Source organism: Cetorhinus maximus, unplaced genomic scaffold (genome assembly GCF_964194155.1).
Source record: "Cetorhinus maximus unplaced genomic scaffold, sCetMax3.hap1.1 HAP1_SCAFFOLD_1468, whole genome shotgun sequence".
NCBI classification, from domain to species: Eukaryota; Metazoa; Chordata; class Chondrichthyes; order Lamniformes; family Cetorhinidae; genus Cetorhinus; species Cetorhinus maximus.
This window is the reverse complement of record NW_027597409.1, coordinates 15,667-34,897: the sequence shown is the minus strand read 5'-3', so window position 1 is coordinate 34,897 and position 19,231 is coordinate 15,667. Positions and strand designations below refer to the sequence as shown.

Below are 19,231 nucleotides of genomic sequence, written 5' to 3'. Positions count from 1 at the left end.
TTCTTTACATGTCCCACTGCCATCTCATCTTGCACCATTATCCTTTTTGTCATTTAAATACTCCTGCCTCCAACCCCATTACCCCTTCTTTTTTGCTCTTTCCTCTCCTTCCCCTCCACCTGGACTCTTGCGTATAAGCTGTTAAATCTCCAGATTCTTACAGTTCTAACATGAGGTCATCCACCTGAAATGTTAACTCCACTTCTTTCTCCACAGATGATGTCTTTCTGACCTGTTCAGATTTTTCTGTTTTTATCCTAATACTTATTTATGGACTAGCTTAACCACTTGCTTACTTTCTGAGTGTTGAGCCTCAAAGAACCCGAGTATTGTGTGACTTAGCACACACTCAGGTTAGCACCAGCATGCCTTATCAATAGTAAACTTGGATACATTACTCTCTGTGTCTTTGTCCCAGTCATTTATATTTAAATGGCTGAGGCCAAGCACTGATCCTTGCGTCACTCCAAGTCTGCCAATTTGAAAAGGCCCCGTTTCTCCCTACTCTTTCCTTCCTTTCTGTTAACAAATCCTTCATCTATGCTAATATATTACACAACTCCACAACTCCATGAGCCCTTATCTTGCATATTGATCTTTTGTGTGGCCTTTTGGAAATCCAGGTATACCACATCTACCGGTTCCCCTTTATCTACCCTACTGGTTACATCCTCAAAAAACCCTAATAAATTTGTCAAACACAATTTCACTTTTGTAAAACCACGTTGATTCTGTATGATCATACTATGATGTTCCAAGTCCATTGTTACGACTTCCTTCATAATAGATTCCAGCATTTTTCCGATGACTGACATCAGGATAACTGGTCTGTCGTTCTCTGCTTTCTCCCTCCCTCATTTCTTGAATAGCGATGTTATATTTATTAACTTCCAAACTCCTGGGACTGTCGTAGAATCTTGGGAATTTTGGAAAATCATAACTAGTGCATCCACTATCTCTGCAGCTCTCTCTTTTAGAACCCTTGGATATAGGCCATTAGGTCCTGGGGATTTGTCAATTTTTAGTCCCTTAAGTGTCTTCAATACTTTTTCTCTGCTGACATTAATTAAGTTCCTCACTTGAACCAATCCTCAATGTCAGCTGTGACTCAGTTGGCAACACTCTCGCCTCTAAGTTACAAGGCTCCATGTTCAAGTTCCACTCCAGGACTTGAGTAAAAAAATTAAAGCTGATGCTCCAACTGTGCAGCACACCGTTAGCGTTCATTGGAGGTGCCATCTTTCGGATGAGATGTTAAACTGAGTCCCCAACTGCCTTCTCAGGTCGATGCAAGAAATCCCATGACGTTACGAGCAGGGGAATTATGCACAATGCCCTGGCCAATATGTGCCCATCAATCAACATCACAAAAACAGATTATCTGGTCATTATCACATTGTTGTTTGTCGGAGTTTGCTGGGTGCACATGAGCTGCCATGGTTCCTACATTGTAACAGTGATTACACTTTGAAAAAAGTACTTCATTGACTGTGAAGAACTTTGAGACATCCGGTGGTTGTGAAAATTGCTACGTAAATGCAATTCTTTCTTGTCTTTTCATTCTTATTAGCTCCTAGGTTACCATCTATTTCTGTTATGTAATTTGTGTCTTCTATAGACAAAATATTTGTTCAGCATCTCGGCCATTTCCTCATTCCCCATAATATTTCCTGTCTCTGTCTCTAAGGGACCAAAGTTTACTTTAGCTACTCTCCCTTTTTATAAACCTGCAAAGGCTCTTGCAATCTGTTTTTATATTCCTGGCTGGGTTTACTCTCATATTCTATATTTTTCCTTTTTTAATCATCTTTTTGGTTGCCTTTTGCTGGTTTCTAGAACATTCCAAATCCTCAGACTTGCTACTATTTCTTGCAATATTATAAATCTCTTTTTTAAATCTATTACTATCTTTAACTTCCTAAAGATCGATCTTTCTTGCTGAGTTTTTGTTTTTTAATAAATGTATTTTTGTTGAACGTTTTGAATAATTCCACTAAATGTTTCCCACCGTCTGTTTATCACCATACACTGGTTCTATTTACCCAATTATCCTTAGCCAGCCTTCCTTCATATCTATACAATTGGCTATGTTTAAGCTTAAGGTTCTTGTTTTGGACTTGAGTATGTTGCTCTCAAACTTAATATGGAATGCAATTAATTCATTTGTAGCATGATCACCTTTTCCTTAGATGCTCTTTTACTGTACTGAGGATCAACCCTGCCTCATCACACAATATTAGATTTAAAATAGCTTTATCCCTAGTTTTTCCAGGAAGCTGTTGCAAAAGCATTCTACAAACTCATCTTTCAAACTATCTTTGCTAATTTGATTTGTACAGTCTATATGAAGATTAAATCCCCCTGTGATTATTACATTGCCTTTGTTACAAGCTCCTATTATTTCTTGCTTAATATTCCAGCCAACAGTATAACTACCAGCACATTCACAATGGGCCAAATAATTTCTTTCTGTGCGGTAAATTTTCAATGATAAACTACTCACCAGGGTTCTTTGACCCTTATTATTCCTAATCTCCACCCATACTGAGTCTACTTCCTGCCCTTCTGAGTCAAGATCCTTTATCACTGTCCTTATGTTATCATTTACTATCAGGGCGACTCCTCCTCCTTTCCCATTCTATCTTTTTGAAATAGCTGCCCTGGACTGATTACTTCCCAACATGGTCACTTTGTAACAATGTCTCTGCAATGGCAATTAATTCAAACCCATTTATCTTTATTTGTGCTGGTAGTTCTTCTAACTTATTAACTGAATGCACAGTGCATTTGTAAAGAGCTTTTAATTTTATTTTATAACCACCACTCTTATAACCACCACATGGACCTTATTCACTGACACAATATTACTGTTAGACACTCTGTCCCTTCCTGTCACATTCTCCTTATCTTCACCAAAATCACTACATTGCTCTATTGCCTCAACTTTACTCTTTAAATTTCTAAATCTTCCCTCCCCTCATTGCTCTCAACCCACCCCTACTTTTAATCTAAAGCCCTATCCACAACCAAGTTATATGATGTGTCAGAACATTGATCCCAGCTCATCTTAAATGGAGCCCATCCCTCTTTCCCATATATGTCAGTGCCCCATGAATTAAAACTCCTTCTCCCCACAGCACTCTTTCAGCCACATGTTTAATTCCCTAATCTGCTTACCCTATGCCAATTTGTGTGGAGCCGATATTAATCCACAGATTATTACGCTTGAGGTACCTTTTGGATGAAGCCACTGAGGCTCCTACATCACTACATTGTGGATCTCTATACCTGCCTGACTTGCAATCACATCTCTTGCCCTTGACCATCAACAAACTCTAAATTTTTATTTAACCTAGAGGATGTGACTGTCTCCCGGAAAGAAACGTCCCGGTAACTCTTCTCCTCTGTCGTGGCCCACATTGATACCAATTACATAGGTAGGAGGAGGGATGAGGTTCTGAAAGCAGATTTTAGGGAGTTATGAGGGAAATTAAAAAGCAGTAATCTCAGCATTACTCCCAGTGCCAGATGCTAGTGAGCCTGTACAAGATGGACGGGTTATACCTTAACAGGGCCAGGATTAATATCCTCGCAGAGATTTGGTAGTGCTGCTGGGGAGGGTTTAAACTAGCTTGTCAGGGGTCAAGAACCTGAGGGGTAGCTCAAATTGAAAGGCAATAAAGCTGGTAACAGGAAGTAAAAAAGTAGCAAGTGCAATTTAAGGCTGGCGGAACAAAGACGAGCATCAACTAGGCTTAGACTGTGGAATAATGTCAAAAAGACAAAGTTAAAGGCGCTCTACCTGAATGCACGCAGCATTCGCAACAAGGTAGGTGATTTAAAAGTACAAACAGAGGTAAATGGGTATAATCTAATTGCCATTACAGAAACGTGGCTACAGGGTGACCAAGACTGGGAACTGAATATTTAAGGATATCCGAAATTTAGGGAGGACAGGGAAAAAGGAAAAGGAGGTGGTGTTCAACTGATAATATGGGATAGGATCAGGTGTTAGTAAGGGAGGATCTCAGATCGGAAGGACAAAATGTGCAATCTGTTTGGGAGGAGCTAAGAAATAGCAAGGGACAGAAAACATTGGTATGAGATGTTTATAGGCCACCAAACAGAAGTGGTAGTGTAGGGCATGGTATTAATCAGGAGCTTAAAGAAGCAAGTAGCATGGATAATACAGTAATCATGGATGACTTCAATCTGCACATAGACTGGGTAAATCTAATGAGCACTGACACTGTGGACGACGAGTTTCTGGAGTATGTCAAGGATGGTTTTCTTGAGTAGTATGTTGAGGAACCGACTAGAGAACAGGCTATTTTAGATCTAATATTATGTAATGAGAAAGGGCTAATTAATAATCTTGTTGTGAAAGAACCTTTAGGGATGAGTGACCATAACATGACAGAATTTTACATTATTTTTGACGGTAGGGTAGTTCAATCTAAAGCCAGGGTGTTAAATTTGAACAAAGGAAATTATGAAGGTATGAGGGGAAAATTGGCTGAGGTGGATTGGGAAAATACATTAAAAGGTATGATGATACATAGGCAATGGATAGTCTTTAAAGAATTATCACATAGTTTATAGCAACTGTACATTCTTTCAAGGCACAAAAACCCCAAAAAAGTCAATCAACCATGGCTAACAAAGGAGGTTAAGGATTGTATAAGATTAAAAGAAAAGGCCTATAAAGTTGCCAGAACTAGCAGTAAACCTGAGGATTGGGAGCATTTCAGAATACAGCAAAGGAGGACCAAGAAACTGATAAAGGGAGAATAGAATATGAATGTAAACTAACAAAGAACATTGGAAACTTTTACAGTCTGTTTTTTAGGTATGTAAAAAGGAAGTGTTTGGCTAAGACAAATGTGGGTCCATTATAGACAGTGGGGAGAATTTATAATGGGCAATAGAGAAATGGCAGAGAAGCTAAATTGTTACTTTGTGTCTGTCTTCACCGAGGAAGATACAAGAAATCTCCCAGAGTTAGTGATCCAAGGGACTACGGAAAATGAGGAATTGAAGCAAATTAGTATTAGTAAGAAGGTTGTATTGGAAAAATTAATGGGACTGAAGGTTGATAAATCCCTAGGGCCCGATAGCCTACATCCCAGAGTGTTAAAAGAGGTAGCTATGGAGATAATGGATGCAGGGGTGATCAACTTTCAAAATTCTATCAATTCTGGAACTGCTCCTGCAGATTGGAAGGTAGCAAATGTCACCTCACTAATTAAGAAGGGAGGGAAAGAGAAAACAGGGAACTACAGACCTGTTAACCTTACATCAGTAACAAAATTAAAGCACATGGGATAGGAGGTAATATATTGGCATGGATTAAAGGATCGGTTAACAGACAAAACAAAAGAGTAGGGATAAACAGGTCATTCTCGCGTTAGCAGGCTGTGACTAGTGGAGCACCGCAAGGATCAGTTCTTGGGCCCCAGCTGTTCACAATATATATCAATGATCTGAATGTGGGCACCAAATGTAATATTAGAAACATAGAAAATAGGAGCAGGAATAGGTCTTTCGTCCTTCAAGCCTGCTCGGGCATTCAATCTGATCCTCTATCTCAACGCCATAGTCCTGCTCTCTCCCCATACCCCTTAATGCCTTTAGAGTTTAGAAATCCATCTATTTCCTTAAATATATTCAGTGACTTGGCCTCCACTGCCTCCTGTGGTAGAGAATTCCACAAGTTCACCGCCCTCTGAGTGAAGAAAATTTCTGCTCCATCTCAGTCCTAAATGGCCTACCTCGTATCCTGAGATTGTGACCCCTTATTCTAGACCCCCCCCGGCCCCCCAGCCAGGGGAAACATCCTCTCTGCATCCAGTCTGTCCAACCCTGTCAGAATTTTATACGTTTCAATGGGTTACCCTCTCATTCTTCTAAACTCCAGTGAGTACAGGCCTAGTTGGCCCAATCCCTCCTCATACAACAATCCTACCAACCCAGGAATCAGTCTGGTGAACATTCGTTGCACTCCCTCTATGGCAAGTATATCCTTTCTTAGGAAAGGAGACCAAAACTCCACACGATACTCCAGGTGTGGTCTCACCAAGACCCTGTACAGCTGCAGTAAGACATCCTTGCTCCTGTACTCAAATCCTCTCGCAATGAAGGCCAACATACCATTTGCTTCCTTAACTGTTTGCTGCACCTGCATGCTTGCTTTCAGTGGTTGGTGTACAAGGACACCTAGGTCCCTTTGTACATCAACATTTCTCAATCTATCACCGTTTAAATAATACTCTGCCATTCTGTTTTTCCCGCTGAAGTAGATAACTTCACTTATCCACGTTATACTGCATCTGCCATGTATTTGCCCACTCATTCAACTTGTCTAAATCACCCTGAAGCCTCTTAACATCCTCCTCACCACTCACATTCCCACCTAGTTTTGTATCGACAGCAAATTTGGAATTATTACATTTGCTTCCCTCATCCAAACCTTTGATATATATTGTGAATAGCTGGGGCCTAAGCACTGATCCTTGTGGTACTCCACTAGTCATTACCTGCCACTCCAAAAAAGGCCCATTTATTCCTCCTCTCTCTTTCATGTCTGTTAACCAATTTTCAATCCTTGCCAATATAATACCCCCCAATCCCATGTGCTTTAACTTTGCACACTTGTGAGAGAATGGATGTTATTTATTTAAATATTTTTGGGGAATATTGTGTTATTCTGTAAAGAAGGCTGGGTGTCTGTGTGCATGTGAATGATTTAATTAAGCTGAGCAAGAGATTGATAGGAGTCAAGTTTCTGAGGTGTTTGAAACATGAAAAGGATAAAGGTGTTAAGTTTGAGGTACAAGTAAATAGGTTAGATCTAACATTTGCATTTTTAGATAAGTTGAGAGTTTGTTTGAATATCAAAGGGGAGTCAGAAGTAACAAGTAACATGTCTCTGCAACTTGCAGGAGTTCCAAAGGTAATTAGTAGTGAGGACATTATATTTTATTGACCCGAAAGCAAAGACAAGATAGAGATATGAAAGATTTTATATTTGGAAGGATGAGAGTCTCAAAGAGGTATAAGAACAATTGAAACGGAGATAATGGGGGAAAAACGTATTTCAGAGTTACTGTGGAGAGCTTAGGATGGAGAGGTAGCTGGAGCTGTTGAGCTATAGCTGGAGCTCTGGGTTGGGAGAGGATGCAGTTTGAATCAACCACCCAGTCAAGCCAGAAAAGTCTTGGGCTGCAACAAACAGTTTTATTCTGAAGTGGATTCCACTGCAGAGTGGAAGAGGGTAGAGGTCATGTGGTATGCTTTTATTAAAGCTACAGCAATTTGCCTTGGATAATATTACAGGATTTCATAGTTAAACATCTATAAGTGAGTGTTGCCTGGAAGGTGTTTACTTGTGGGTTTGACCAAGTAGTGTGTTTTGGGGAATGTTTTGTAAGACTAACTTTAATTGTGTCACTGTAATCTTGTGTGCTTAAATTTTCTTTTATTTTTCTTAATAAAACTTTTACTTTTAATATTTAAAAATCCGAAAAGTGTTACTGGACCTCTTACTGCTGAGATCTGTACATCATGTTCATCGTTTTCAGAATACAAAAAAAAAGGGTAAGCCAAGTTTCCCTCTGGGATTTGGTTTGCGCAGCAATTAACGCTGGCTGTGGTCATAACAGCACTAACCTCTTAGGCAGAACTTTATCAAAAGGTTTTTGAAAATCCAAATACACGACATCCACTGGTTCTCCCTTACCTATGCTGCTAGTTACATCCTCAAAATACTCCAGTAGGTTTGTCAAACATGATTTCCCTTTCATAAATCCATGCTGACTTTGTGTAATACCATTGATTTTATCTATGTGTCCTGTTTTCACATATTTTGTCATAGACTCTAACATTTTCTCTACCACTGATGCTAGGCTAACCGGTCTGTAATTCCCTGTTTTCTCTATCCCTCCTTTGTTAAATTACATTTGCTGGGACTGTTCCAGAATCTACAGAATTTTGGAAGATGACTACCAATGCATCCACTATTTCCATGGCCACCTCCTTTAGCACACTGGGGTGTAGACTATCAGGCCCTGGGGATTTATCATTTTCAGTCCCATTAAATTCTCCAGCACTATTCTTTTTGTAATACTAATTACCTTCAATTCTTCCTTCTAACTAGACCCTTGGTTCCCTAGTATTTCTGGGAAGTTATTTGTGTCTTCCTCCATGAAGACAGAACTAAAGTAGTTGTTTAATTGCTCTGTCATTTCCTTGTTCTCCATTATAATCATTTTTATTCATTCATGGGATGTGGATGTCGCTGACTAGGCCAGCATTTATTGCCCATCCCTAATTGCCCTTGAGGTGGTGGTGGTGGTGAGCTGCCTTCTTGAACTGCTGCAGTCCGTGGTGTAGGTACACCTACAGTGCTCTTAGGGAGGGGATTCCAAGATTTTGACCCAGCGACAGTGGAGGAATGGCAATATATTTTTCATGTCAGGATGGTGATTGGCTTGGAGGGGAATTTCCAGGAGGTGGTGTTCCCATGTGTCTGTTGCCTTTTCCTTCTAAATGGTTGTGGTTGTGGGTTTGGAAGGTGCTGCCTAAGAAGCCTTGGTAAGTTCCTGTTTCAGACTGTAAGGGACTTACATTTGTCTTCACTAATCTTTTTCTTCTTACATACTTATAGAAGCTTTTATAGTCCTCTTTTATGTTCCTTGCAAGTTTACTCTCATACTCTATTTTTCCCCTCTTAATCAATCTCTTGGTCCTCCTTTGTAAACTGCTCCCAATCCTCAGGCTTGCTACTTTTTCTAGCGACTTTATGTGACTCCTCTTTGGATCTAATACTATCCTAAATTTTTTTAGTTAGTCATGGTTGGGTCACTTTTCCTGTTGTGTTTTTGCGCCAGAAAGGATTGTATAACTGTTGCAATATTTGCATGCATTTCTTAAATATTAGACATTACCTATTCACCATCAAGACTTTTAATGAAGTTCCCCAATCAATCTTAGCCAAGTCATGCCTCATACCTTCATAGTTTCCTTCATTAAGATTTAGGACCCTAGTTTCGACTTGGACCTCCTTGCTTTCCAACCTAAGGAAGAATTCTATCATGTTATGGCCACTGTTCCCTAAAGGACCCGGCACATCAAGATTATTAATTAACCCCTCCTCACTGTACAAAACCAAATCTAGGATAACCTGTTCCCTAATTGGTTCCTCGATATACTGGTCTAAAAAAAACCATCTTGTACAGACTCTAGGGATCCATCCTACACAGCATTATCGCTAATTTGGTTTGCCCAGTCTATATATACACATTAAAGTCACCCATGATTACTGTAGCACCCTTGTTACATGCATCTCCAATTTCCTGTATGATGCCGTCCCCTACCTTACCACTACTGTTTGGAGGCCTAGAGACAACTCCCAATTTTTTCCGCCCCTCGCTGCCTCTTAGCTCCACCCAGACTGATTCTACATCTAGATTTTCTAAGCCAATAACCTCTCTCACGATTGCACTAATTTCAACCTTAATAACAATGCCACGCTAACTCCTTTTCCCTGTCCTTCCTAAATATCAAATATCCTTGGATATTAATTTCACAGCCTTGGTCACCCTGCAGCCATGTCTCTGTAATCGCAATCATATCGTACCCGTTTATATCTATTTGCGCTGTTAAGTCGTCTATCTTATTGTGAATGCTCTGTGCATTTGGATATAGGGCCTTTAGACTTGTCTTTTTACATTTTTTTTGGTACTATGGCCCTATTTGCTGCTAGCCCCCGTTTCCTCTGCCTTCTGTTTTTTACTTTTCTGTCTTTCATTTCTACCTTTGTCTCCCTCTCTTGTGTCTCTCCACTCAAGTTCCCACCCCCCTGCCAATCTAGTTTAAACCATTCCCCACAGTACTAACAAATACCCCTGCGAGGATATTAGTCCCGGTCCCGCTGGGGTGCAACCTGTCCAGCTTGTACAGGTCCCATCTTCCCCAGAATCTGTCCCAATACCTCAGGAATCTAAATCCCTCCCCGCTACACCATCTCTCCAGCCACGCATTCATCTGGTCTAGTCTCCTGTTTCTGATCTTGCTAGCACGTGGCACTGGGGGGTAATCCTGAGATTACTACCTTTGAGGTCCTGCTATTTAATTTATTTCCTAGCTTCCTATATTCTGCTTGTAGGAACTCGCAGAACTTCCCTTCTTTTTTTAGAATCAGTCCCAATGCCTCAGGAATCTAAATCCCTCCCCTCTTTTTTTAGAATCAGTCCCAATGCCTCAGGAATCTAAATCCCTCCCTCCCTCCCAAACTATCATTCAAGGTCCTGCTTTTTAATTTATTTCCTGGTTCCCCATAATCTGCTTTCAAGACCTCATCCCTCTTTTTACCCATTTCGTTGGTACCGATATGGACCACAACCTCTGGCTGTTTACCCTCTCTCTTCAGAACGTCCTGCAGCCGCTCAGTGACATCCTTGACCCTGGCACCAGGGAGGCAACAGAAAGCGGGAGGAAGCAGCCACAGAAGCATCTATCTGTTCCCCTTATGATAGAACCCCCTATCATTATTGCTCTCCCACTCTTTTTTCTCCCCCCTTTAATGCTTTTACTCAGTCTGGCAGTCACCTATTCCCTTTCTGCCTGTGCACTCCTTACCTGCGGTGTGACCACCTCACTGTACATGCTATCTACGAAAGTCACAGCCTGCAGATGCTCCACAGTGACCCAGCCGCAGCTGCAGCTCTGAAATGCAGGTTTCGAGTAGCTGCAGCTGGAGACACTTCCTGCCAACGTGGCCACCCTGGACACTGGGAGTGTCTCTGACTTCCCACATCGCACAGGCGGAGCATTCCACATGGCTGAGCTTCCCTGCCATGACTTACCCTTAAATTACTCCCTTTACTTTTACTTCCTCTAATTTAAGGAATATTAAGGACAGTAGAAATACTTACCAGGTCCTACTTACCAAGACCATTGCTCCTCTTGTGCTGGTTCCTGCTCCCGCTCTGGTATTGGGCATGGTTCCCCATGCTCTTTAAGGCCGTTGATCCTCACGTTATCAAATGCCAAAAACAAAAGCAAGTAGCATCTCTTTTGCTTCCTCCTCTATCTCCCTTAATCACCCAAATCCTAGCACTCTATTCTAAGTTGCACTCAAGTGCTAAGTTGCACTAAATTGACTGGTTTTATACGCTCCTAAGACAAAGGCTAGCTGACCCAGTTACAGAGGAACCAGTTTCAGCTGCTTCTTTAATTAACTAAGCCCAATTGCTCATCCAGTGGACACCTTGTTAAAACTCTGCTTAAGGTGGGAACTTTAGAATTTAAACTGTAGATTTCAGTTAAATAACTTCAAACAAAATTAGATTTTTACAAAGATTTTTTTTTAAAATACTCACCATCCACCAGCATCCAGTCCTATACTTAGGCCTATACTTACCAAACAATCAATTTTAAAGACTCCTGTGACATCACTTTTAGATTTCATCTGTAAATTCCCGGCTCTCCCTCCCTGAACTCCCGCTGCTTTATGGGCTTCCCCTATAGCAAGGTAATAGCCAACTACTGGAGGCTGAGGAAAGGTAGAAAGTGAAAGGATCACCTCCTTCCATGTTCACTGAACTCCCTCACTCACCAAACTCCAAGTTAAGCACTCTAATGCAGCCCAAAGCAGCACTCCAGTGCAGATATATTTCCAAGTTCACGGATGACACAGCTGGGTGGAAATGTGCATTGTGAGGAAGATGCAAAGCAGCTTCATGGGGATTTGGACAGATTTAGTGAGTAGGCAAGAACACGGCTGATGGAACATAATGTGAAAAAATGTGAGGTTATCCACTTTGGCAGGAGGAACAGATGTGCAGGCTATTTCTTAAATGATAAGAGATAGAAAGTGTAGATGTGGAAAGGGACCTGGGTGTCCGCGTCAATAAGTCAGTGAAAGCTAACATGCAGGTGCAGCAAGAGGATTTCAGCACAGGGGTAGCAAAATCTTTCTTCAATTGTATAGAACCTTGGTTAGACATTACCTGGAGTACTGTGTGCAGTTTTGGTCCCCCTACTTTAGGAAGGATAGTATTGTCATAGATGGAGTGCAATGAAGGTTCACCAGTCTTGATCCTGGGATGGTAGGTCTGTCCTATGAAGAGAGATTGGGGAAACCGTACCTGTATTCTTTAGAGTGTCGAAAAATGAGAGGTGATCTCACTGAAACCTACAAAATACTTAAAGGGATAGACAACGTAGATGCAGGTAAGATGTTTCCCCTGGTTGGGGAGTCTAGAACCAGGAGACACAATTTCAAAATAAAGGGGAAGCCACTTAGGACCGAGATGAAGAGAAATTTTTTTACTCAAGAGTTGTGAATCTTGGGAATTCTCTACCCCAGAGGGCTATGGAATTTCAGTCATTGAATATGTCTGAAGCAGAGATTGACAAGATTTCTAAACACAAATGGCATAAAGGGATATGGGGATAGTGTGGGAAAAAGGCATTGAAGTGGATGATCAGCCATGATTAAATTAAATGGCAGAGCAGACTTGATGGGTTGAACGGCCTACTCCTATGTTCTTCCTGGATACTCTGCAATGTCTGTAGCTCAGACTCTAGGCCAACAATTCTGAACTGAAGATCCTTGAGCTGCAGACACTTACCGCAGATGTGACTTCTCCCAGGATCGCAATGCTCGCCACAAGCTCTCTCAATTTGCAGTTACGGCATACCACCTGCTCTGCCATGTCAATCTAAACAATTTATTTAGTTAATAGTTTAAATTATTTTAGTGGTATAATTAATTTATCTAGTTTGTTAATTTAATAAGTAATAGTAAGTTACAGGTTTTCTAGCTCAGGGTTTGATACACCTCCCTAGCTTAAAGAACAAAAATAAATCTGTAATACTTATCAACCACCCACCTGTTGACCTGTGCCCTCGGTCCTTGATTTTCTTTGCTGATTTTGAAGCTCTGGCGCCCAACTTTGTGAGCCCCTTGCTCTCCTGCGAGGCTACTCTTGGGCTGCATTTTACCCCGAGTAACCCCTCTCTCTCTAAGCAAGTCCACCCTCGTGCCTCGTTTTATCCTTGGTCACTCATCCCACTCCCCCGCCAACCCTCCCCAACCTCCCACCCCGCTCCACATTCCACCAGGTCATCTCTCTCTTTCCCTGCCCGCCACATTCTTCAAGAGGAAAAGGCCGAGGAACGACAAACTTTTCAAAATCGTGTCTTTAATTTCTGGGATCAGCACGTAACTTAAATAAATGCCTGCATCCATGCAGATCAGCTTACAATGAAGGCTCAGCCCCCTCCAACTTACCACTGGTCATGTGGGACACCTTGGCCAGCTTCTTCATTACATTATCCAGCCGTGACTGGGTACTATCCAACTCATAGGAGAACTCATCAAGCATACTGTGGGAGAACAGAAGATACACAGGCTGAAACATAAAACTGAGGAGGAGGCTCCAATTTCACCCTTCATATGCGCTGCATTATTTATAGAAATTGCTCTTGACTCGACTTTATATTTAATTTTCCTTCTTTCGCTCAGATCAGAAACCTAGTTACTATGCTTCTGCTAGGGCTACTTTACAATAAAGCTCCTAAGACTACCTCCCCTCCAAATATCACGCATATAGACTCACCCCAAAGATGCATACACACGTGCTCCTCACATAAACCCTGCCCTCCAAATACAGACGCAAATATATACCATCCACACACACAAAAAGCAAAAACCCTCCCCAAACATATCACATCTCTCACATATAGGAACATGAGTAGGCTATTTAACCCCTCAAGCCTGTTCCATGATTCAATGAGATCATGCTTCATCTGTGACCTAACTCCACATACCAGTCTTTTCTCCATATCCCTTAATATCTTTGGCTAACAAAAATCTGTCAATCACGGTTTTAAAATTCACAATTGCTCTAACATCTTTCGCCATTTGTGTCTTTGCAAGAACGGTTTTCTAATTTTACTCCTGATAGGTCTGGCTGCCATTTCTAGACTCTGACCCCTTGTCCTAGACTCCCCAATCGTTTCCCGCAATCCACCCTGCCTGCTCCCCTTACTATTTTGAAAGCTTTGTTCAATTCACCATTTAACCTTCTCAGTTCCAGGAAACATAACTTTAGTTTGTTCAATCATTTCTCAGGTTAACCTTTGGAGTCCAGGAATCACTCACTAGCATATCTATGCTTTATCCCCCTCCAAGGCCAACATATCTTTCCTAAGGTGTGGTGCCCAGGACCTCTCGCAGTACTCCAGGTGTGGTCCAACCAGGGTTTTGTGTATCTGAAGTATGACTTCTACCCTCTTGTATTCTAGTCCTTTAGATATAAAGGTCAGCATTCCATTAGCTTTTTCCATTAGTGTCTGTTCATGATATTTTAATGATCTATCCATTGTTTCCAGCTTTCCACCATTTAGAAAGTACGCTGTTCTATCTCTTTTTTAGGTCCAAAGTGGATGACTTCACATTTGCCTAGGTCGAAATCCATTTGCTAGTTTTGCGCAATCTATTAATACCTCTTGCTTCCCTCTACACTGCTTACAATACCGCCGATCTTGAGTCATCTATAAATTGCATACGTGACTTTCTTTCTCATCGTCCAACTGTTAATAAATATAGCGAGGTCTCAGCATGTTCCATGCGGGACACAACTAGTCATGTCTACCAATTATAGTACCTGCCCATTATTTCTACTCCTTGTCTGCTTCCTTTTTATTTATTTGTTCACAGGATGTGGGCATCACTGGCTGGGCCAGCATTTATTGCCCATCCCTACTTGTCCTTGAGAAGGTGGTGGTGAGCTGCCTTCTTGAACCGCTGCAGTCCATATGGTGTAGGTACACCCACAGTGCTGTTAGGGAGGGAGCACCAGGATTTTGAACCAGCGACAGAACGGCGGTATATTTCCAAGTCAGGATGGTGAGTGGCTTGTGGGGGGGGGGGGGGGGCTTCCAGGTGGTGGTGTTCCCATCTGTGTGCATCTTGTAGATGTTACACATTGCTGCCACTGTGCGTCAGTGGTGGAGGGGGTGATTGTTTGTGGATGGGGTGCCAATCAAGCAGGCTGCTTTGTCCTTCTTGAGTGTTGTTGGAGATGCACTCATCCAGGCAAGTGAAGAGTATTCCATCACACTCCTGACCTGTGCCTTGTAGATGGTGGACAGCCTTTGGGGAGTCAGGTGGTGAGTTAAGCGCCGCAGGATTCCTAGCCTCTGACTTACTCTAGTAACCACAGTATTTATATGGCTAGTCCAGTTCAGTTTCTGGTCAATGGTAACCCCCAGGATGTTGATAGTGGGGGATTCAGTGATGCTAATGCCATTAAACATCAAGGGGCGATGGTTAGATTCTCTCCTGTTGGAGATGGTCATTACCTGGCATTTGTGTGGCGCGAATGTTATTTGCCACTTATCAGCCCAAGCCTGGATATTGTCCAGGTATTGCTGCATTTGAATATGGCCTGCTTCAGTATATGAGGAATCGCGAATGGTGCTGAACATTGTGCAATCATCAGCGAACATCCCCACTTCTGACCTTATGATGGAAGGAAGGTCATTGATGGAGTAGATGAAGATTTTCCTAATCTCATAACCAGGTCAATAATCTGCCTTCAATTTTATGAGTTTTCATAAGTTTAGCTAGCAGTCTCTTATGAAGGACTTTATCAGATGTCCACCAGACGTCCATATACAAATAACATCCATGTGGAAAGGATGTTTCCTCTTGTGGGAGAATCTGGAAATAGGGGTCACTGTTTAAAAATAAGGGGTCACCCATTTAAGAAAGAGATGGGGAGAAACTTTTTCTCTCAGAGGGTCATGAGTCTTTGGAACATCTCTTCCTCAAAAGGCGGTGGAAGGAGTCTCTTAATATCATTAAGGCAGAGACAGATAGATTCTTGACATCAAGGAGGTAAAAGGATATTTTTAAGGCAGAGATAGATAGATTCTTGATAAGCAAGAGGGTAAAAGGATATCGGGGGTAGACGGGAATGTGGAGTTGAGGTTACAATCAGATCATCCCTGATCTTACTGAATGGTGGAGCAGGCTCAAGGGGCCGAGTGGCCTATTCCTGCTCCTAATTCGTATGTTTGTATGTTCATATCCACAGAAAATCCCTTGTCCAGTACTTTAGTCAACTGTTCAAAAATATTCAATCAAGTTTGTCAGGGATAACTCGTGCTTTACAAATCGATGCTGGCTCTCTATGATCAGCTGAAAATTTTCAATGTCTTCAGTCACCCTATCCTTAATCACAGACTCCAGTAATTTTCCAACATCAAATGTTAAGCTAACTGGTCTATAATTCTCTGGTTTCCTTCTGTAACCTTATTTATATAGGGCAGTGAAATGTGCAATTTTCCACACTAAAGGAATAGTTCTTGAATCAAGAGACCTTTGGAAGATTATAATTGGAGCATCTGCAATATTCTCACCTACTGCTTTTAAATCCCTGGGATGGAAACCATCTGGTCCTGGGAATTTGTCACCTTTTAGTGCCATAATTTTCTCCATTACTTTTATTTTGCTTATGTTAACTTTGTTGAGTCTCTGTCCCTGATTCAATATTAGTTTCCTTGGGATGTCTGGCATGCTGACCTCTTCCTCTACTGTAAACACTGACATGTAAATACTGACAGAAAGTAATTCATTATTCAGCATGTCCATTATTTCCTTATTTTCACTGTGAGCAAAGGGCTCACATTGATCACTTCTTTTGCCTGTCACTGTAAAAGTTTAGTGTGTTGATTTTGATAGCCCTTACAAGTTTCTTCTCATACTCCCTTTTTGTAGTTCTTAGTATCTGTTTTGTCATCTTTTGCTGCTCTTCCCATCTTTACCGTTCACCATGATTTGTGCAACTGTTTGCATTTTTGTTTGTTTTTTCTTTTATCTCATCCCTTTCTCTGTCGTCTATGGCTGTTGTTTTTTGGCAAGTAGAACTCTTGCTCTTTATGGGTGTATATTGATTCTGTATCATGTTAAATTTCATTTTGAGCACCTCCCATTGTTCTTCTGTCAGTCTTTGTCTCATTCCACTGAAGTCAGCCTTATCTAAATTTAGAATTTTAGTACTTTAGGCTATTAACTATATCTGACTCATAATGAAATTTAATGTTGGTTCTAGGACATATAGGGCCTGATTTTAACTCACTTAAAACCCATTTACTTAAGAGTTAAAATTAGGCGCATCATCGCAGAAAACTATCCTGGATACACTCAAGAAGTTCACTACCTTTCTGACATGTGCTGGTCCTGCTTATTTCAATCCATATGAAAGTTAAAATCCCTCATTAAAACCACTTTGCCGTTGCTACATACATGTCTAATCTTAGCACTTATATAAGCTATCCCTTCACAGCAACTTCTCCCATACCTACATATGCTCCTGTCTTAAATCCTTTCTATTTATTAATTCTACCCATAAAGTCTTCACTGCCAGCTTACCTCTTATAACCTCACTTATCACGGAAGTGATTTTATCCTTCATCAAGAAGGCTGCTCCTTTACCATTTTCCCTACCTTTCTTGTAGACCTTGCAGTCTTGTCTTGTCTTTCATCCTTCCTCGTACCAAGGATTGGCTGCACTATAAACAATCTTTCTCCACTGATTTCTATTCTCCGCTGCCCTCGCTGCCTGTCCCATAGAGAGGCCAGTCCACGTTATGATATTATTCATCCATTCCATCTTGGGTCTCCCTTGTGTACGTTTTCCAGCTGTTTTTCTTTTCATCACCTCTCCTTCCAAACACACCCCTCCTGTTCGCAAACACGTGTCCAAAATATGTGAGCTTCCTCAATATCATTGCCTCAAACAAGTTCCTCTTAACACCAGCTTCCTCGAGCGCCCACTCATTTGTCTGCTTGGCCATCCATGGCACAAATAATATCCATCTAAGTCCTTTCATTTCAAAAACTCTTATTCAAGCCTCGTCACTCTTCTTGGTCTTCCAGCTTTCACGGCCATACATTGTCAAAATGGCTACTATGTCATACCCTCCAGGTTGAATTTGTACCTGCAATTCATTTAATTTGTTCCTCATATCTACTATGAATTTGTATTAAGAATGCTTATTTGGGCCCCACACCCTAACCTGTCCTTCAGCTCCAAAGTTTTACTTGCATGTTTCTATTTCTTTCTCCTAATTGCTTTACATCTTTTCATTTTCCCATCATCTGCAGTGCCTAAAGCACAATTTCTGATTGTTACTCTACTCTCTTCCATTTTAGTTGTTTTCAAACTACTATCTACATTACCTTCTGCATCTGAGTCATCTCCCTCACCTTGACTAAAGTCCCTGTGAACACCCTATTTATCCTTTCCACGAGGACCCTGGACCCAACTCAGTTCAGTGGAGCCTACCCCAAATCTACAGCTCCTTCCTGTCGCAAGAGAAAAAATGCCTCGTTCAGCTATGCGCTCACTGTCCTAACATGTTTATCTCCATGTCAATTTGTACATGGCTCGGATAATAATCCACGGATTTAACTTATTTTTATTTAATTAATTTAACTCTTAATTTCTAGTACTCTCCAAGCTGAACAACTTGACTACTCTTTCTTATGTTGGCCTGTGGAGACTGATCTCATCTCCAATATCCTTATTAAGCCTCTGAGAGATCCCTCACCCTGGCACATACGAGCACATGCCCTCCTTCCCTCGCCCAAACACAAACCTTCCCCTCCCTACACAACATATCACCTACCACTGTGCCCCCACACAAACATACCCCCTTCCCCCCACAATTGCACAAACAGGTCCCCCCAACAAACACACAACCTACCTCTCCCACAAACACACCCCCACCCCCAAAACATATCCTGCCCCAACAAACACACACCCCACCCCCCCACACAAAGCACACAAACATACGCCCACAAACATATCCCTCCCACACAAACATATCCCCTCCCTCCCGCAAACACAATCCCTCAACCCCCATAAAAAAAACCACACAAACATACCCCTTTCCCCACAAACATACTCCCACCCCACAAACATATCCTTTCCCCCTACGCCCCTTCCTCTCAAACACACATATACAACCCCCCACCCCATACAAACACACAATGCTCTCCCTTCCACACACAAGATAAAATATTTACCATCATGGTTCCCCCGCCCACCATTCTGATTGCGCAAAGATCCTGTTTCAAATGATACTGTACAACAATGCCCCCTACCAATCCCCTATGTTTATATTTGCCTCCATTTTGCCATGATGAAAGCCT

The 19,231-nt window shown here is 41.6% G+C and overlaps 1 protein-coding gene across 2 annotated transcripts in view; it reads right to left on the bottom strand.

Moving 5' to 3' along the window:
* Positions 1–19,231, bottom strand: part of LOC144676262 (syntaxin-6-like) — a 40,263-nt gene that overhangs the window by 9,364 nt on the left and 11,668 nt on the right. Inside the window, exons 6-7 of one of the 2 annotated variants that reach the window (XR_013575285.1) lie at positions 13,298–13,392; positions 11,423–11,554 (exon numbers count right to left, since the gene is read on the bottom strand). Coding sequence is in view for 1 of the 2 variants with exons in the window: in XM_078536742.1 (XP_078392868.1) it covers positions 13,298–13,392 (95 nt within the window). In the remaining variant the exon portion in view is untranslated. The remainder of the gene's footprint in view (positions 1–11,422; positions 11,555–13,297; positions 13,393–19,231) is intronic. The other variant, XM_078536742.1, reaches the window with a different exon arrangement.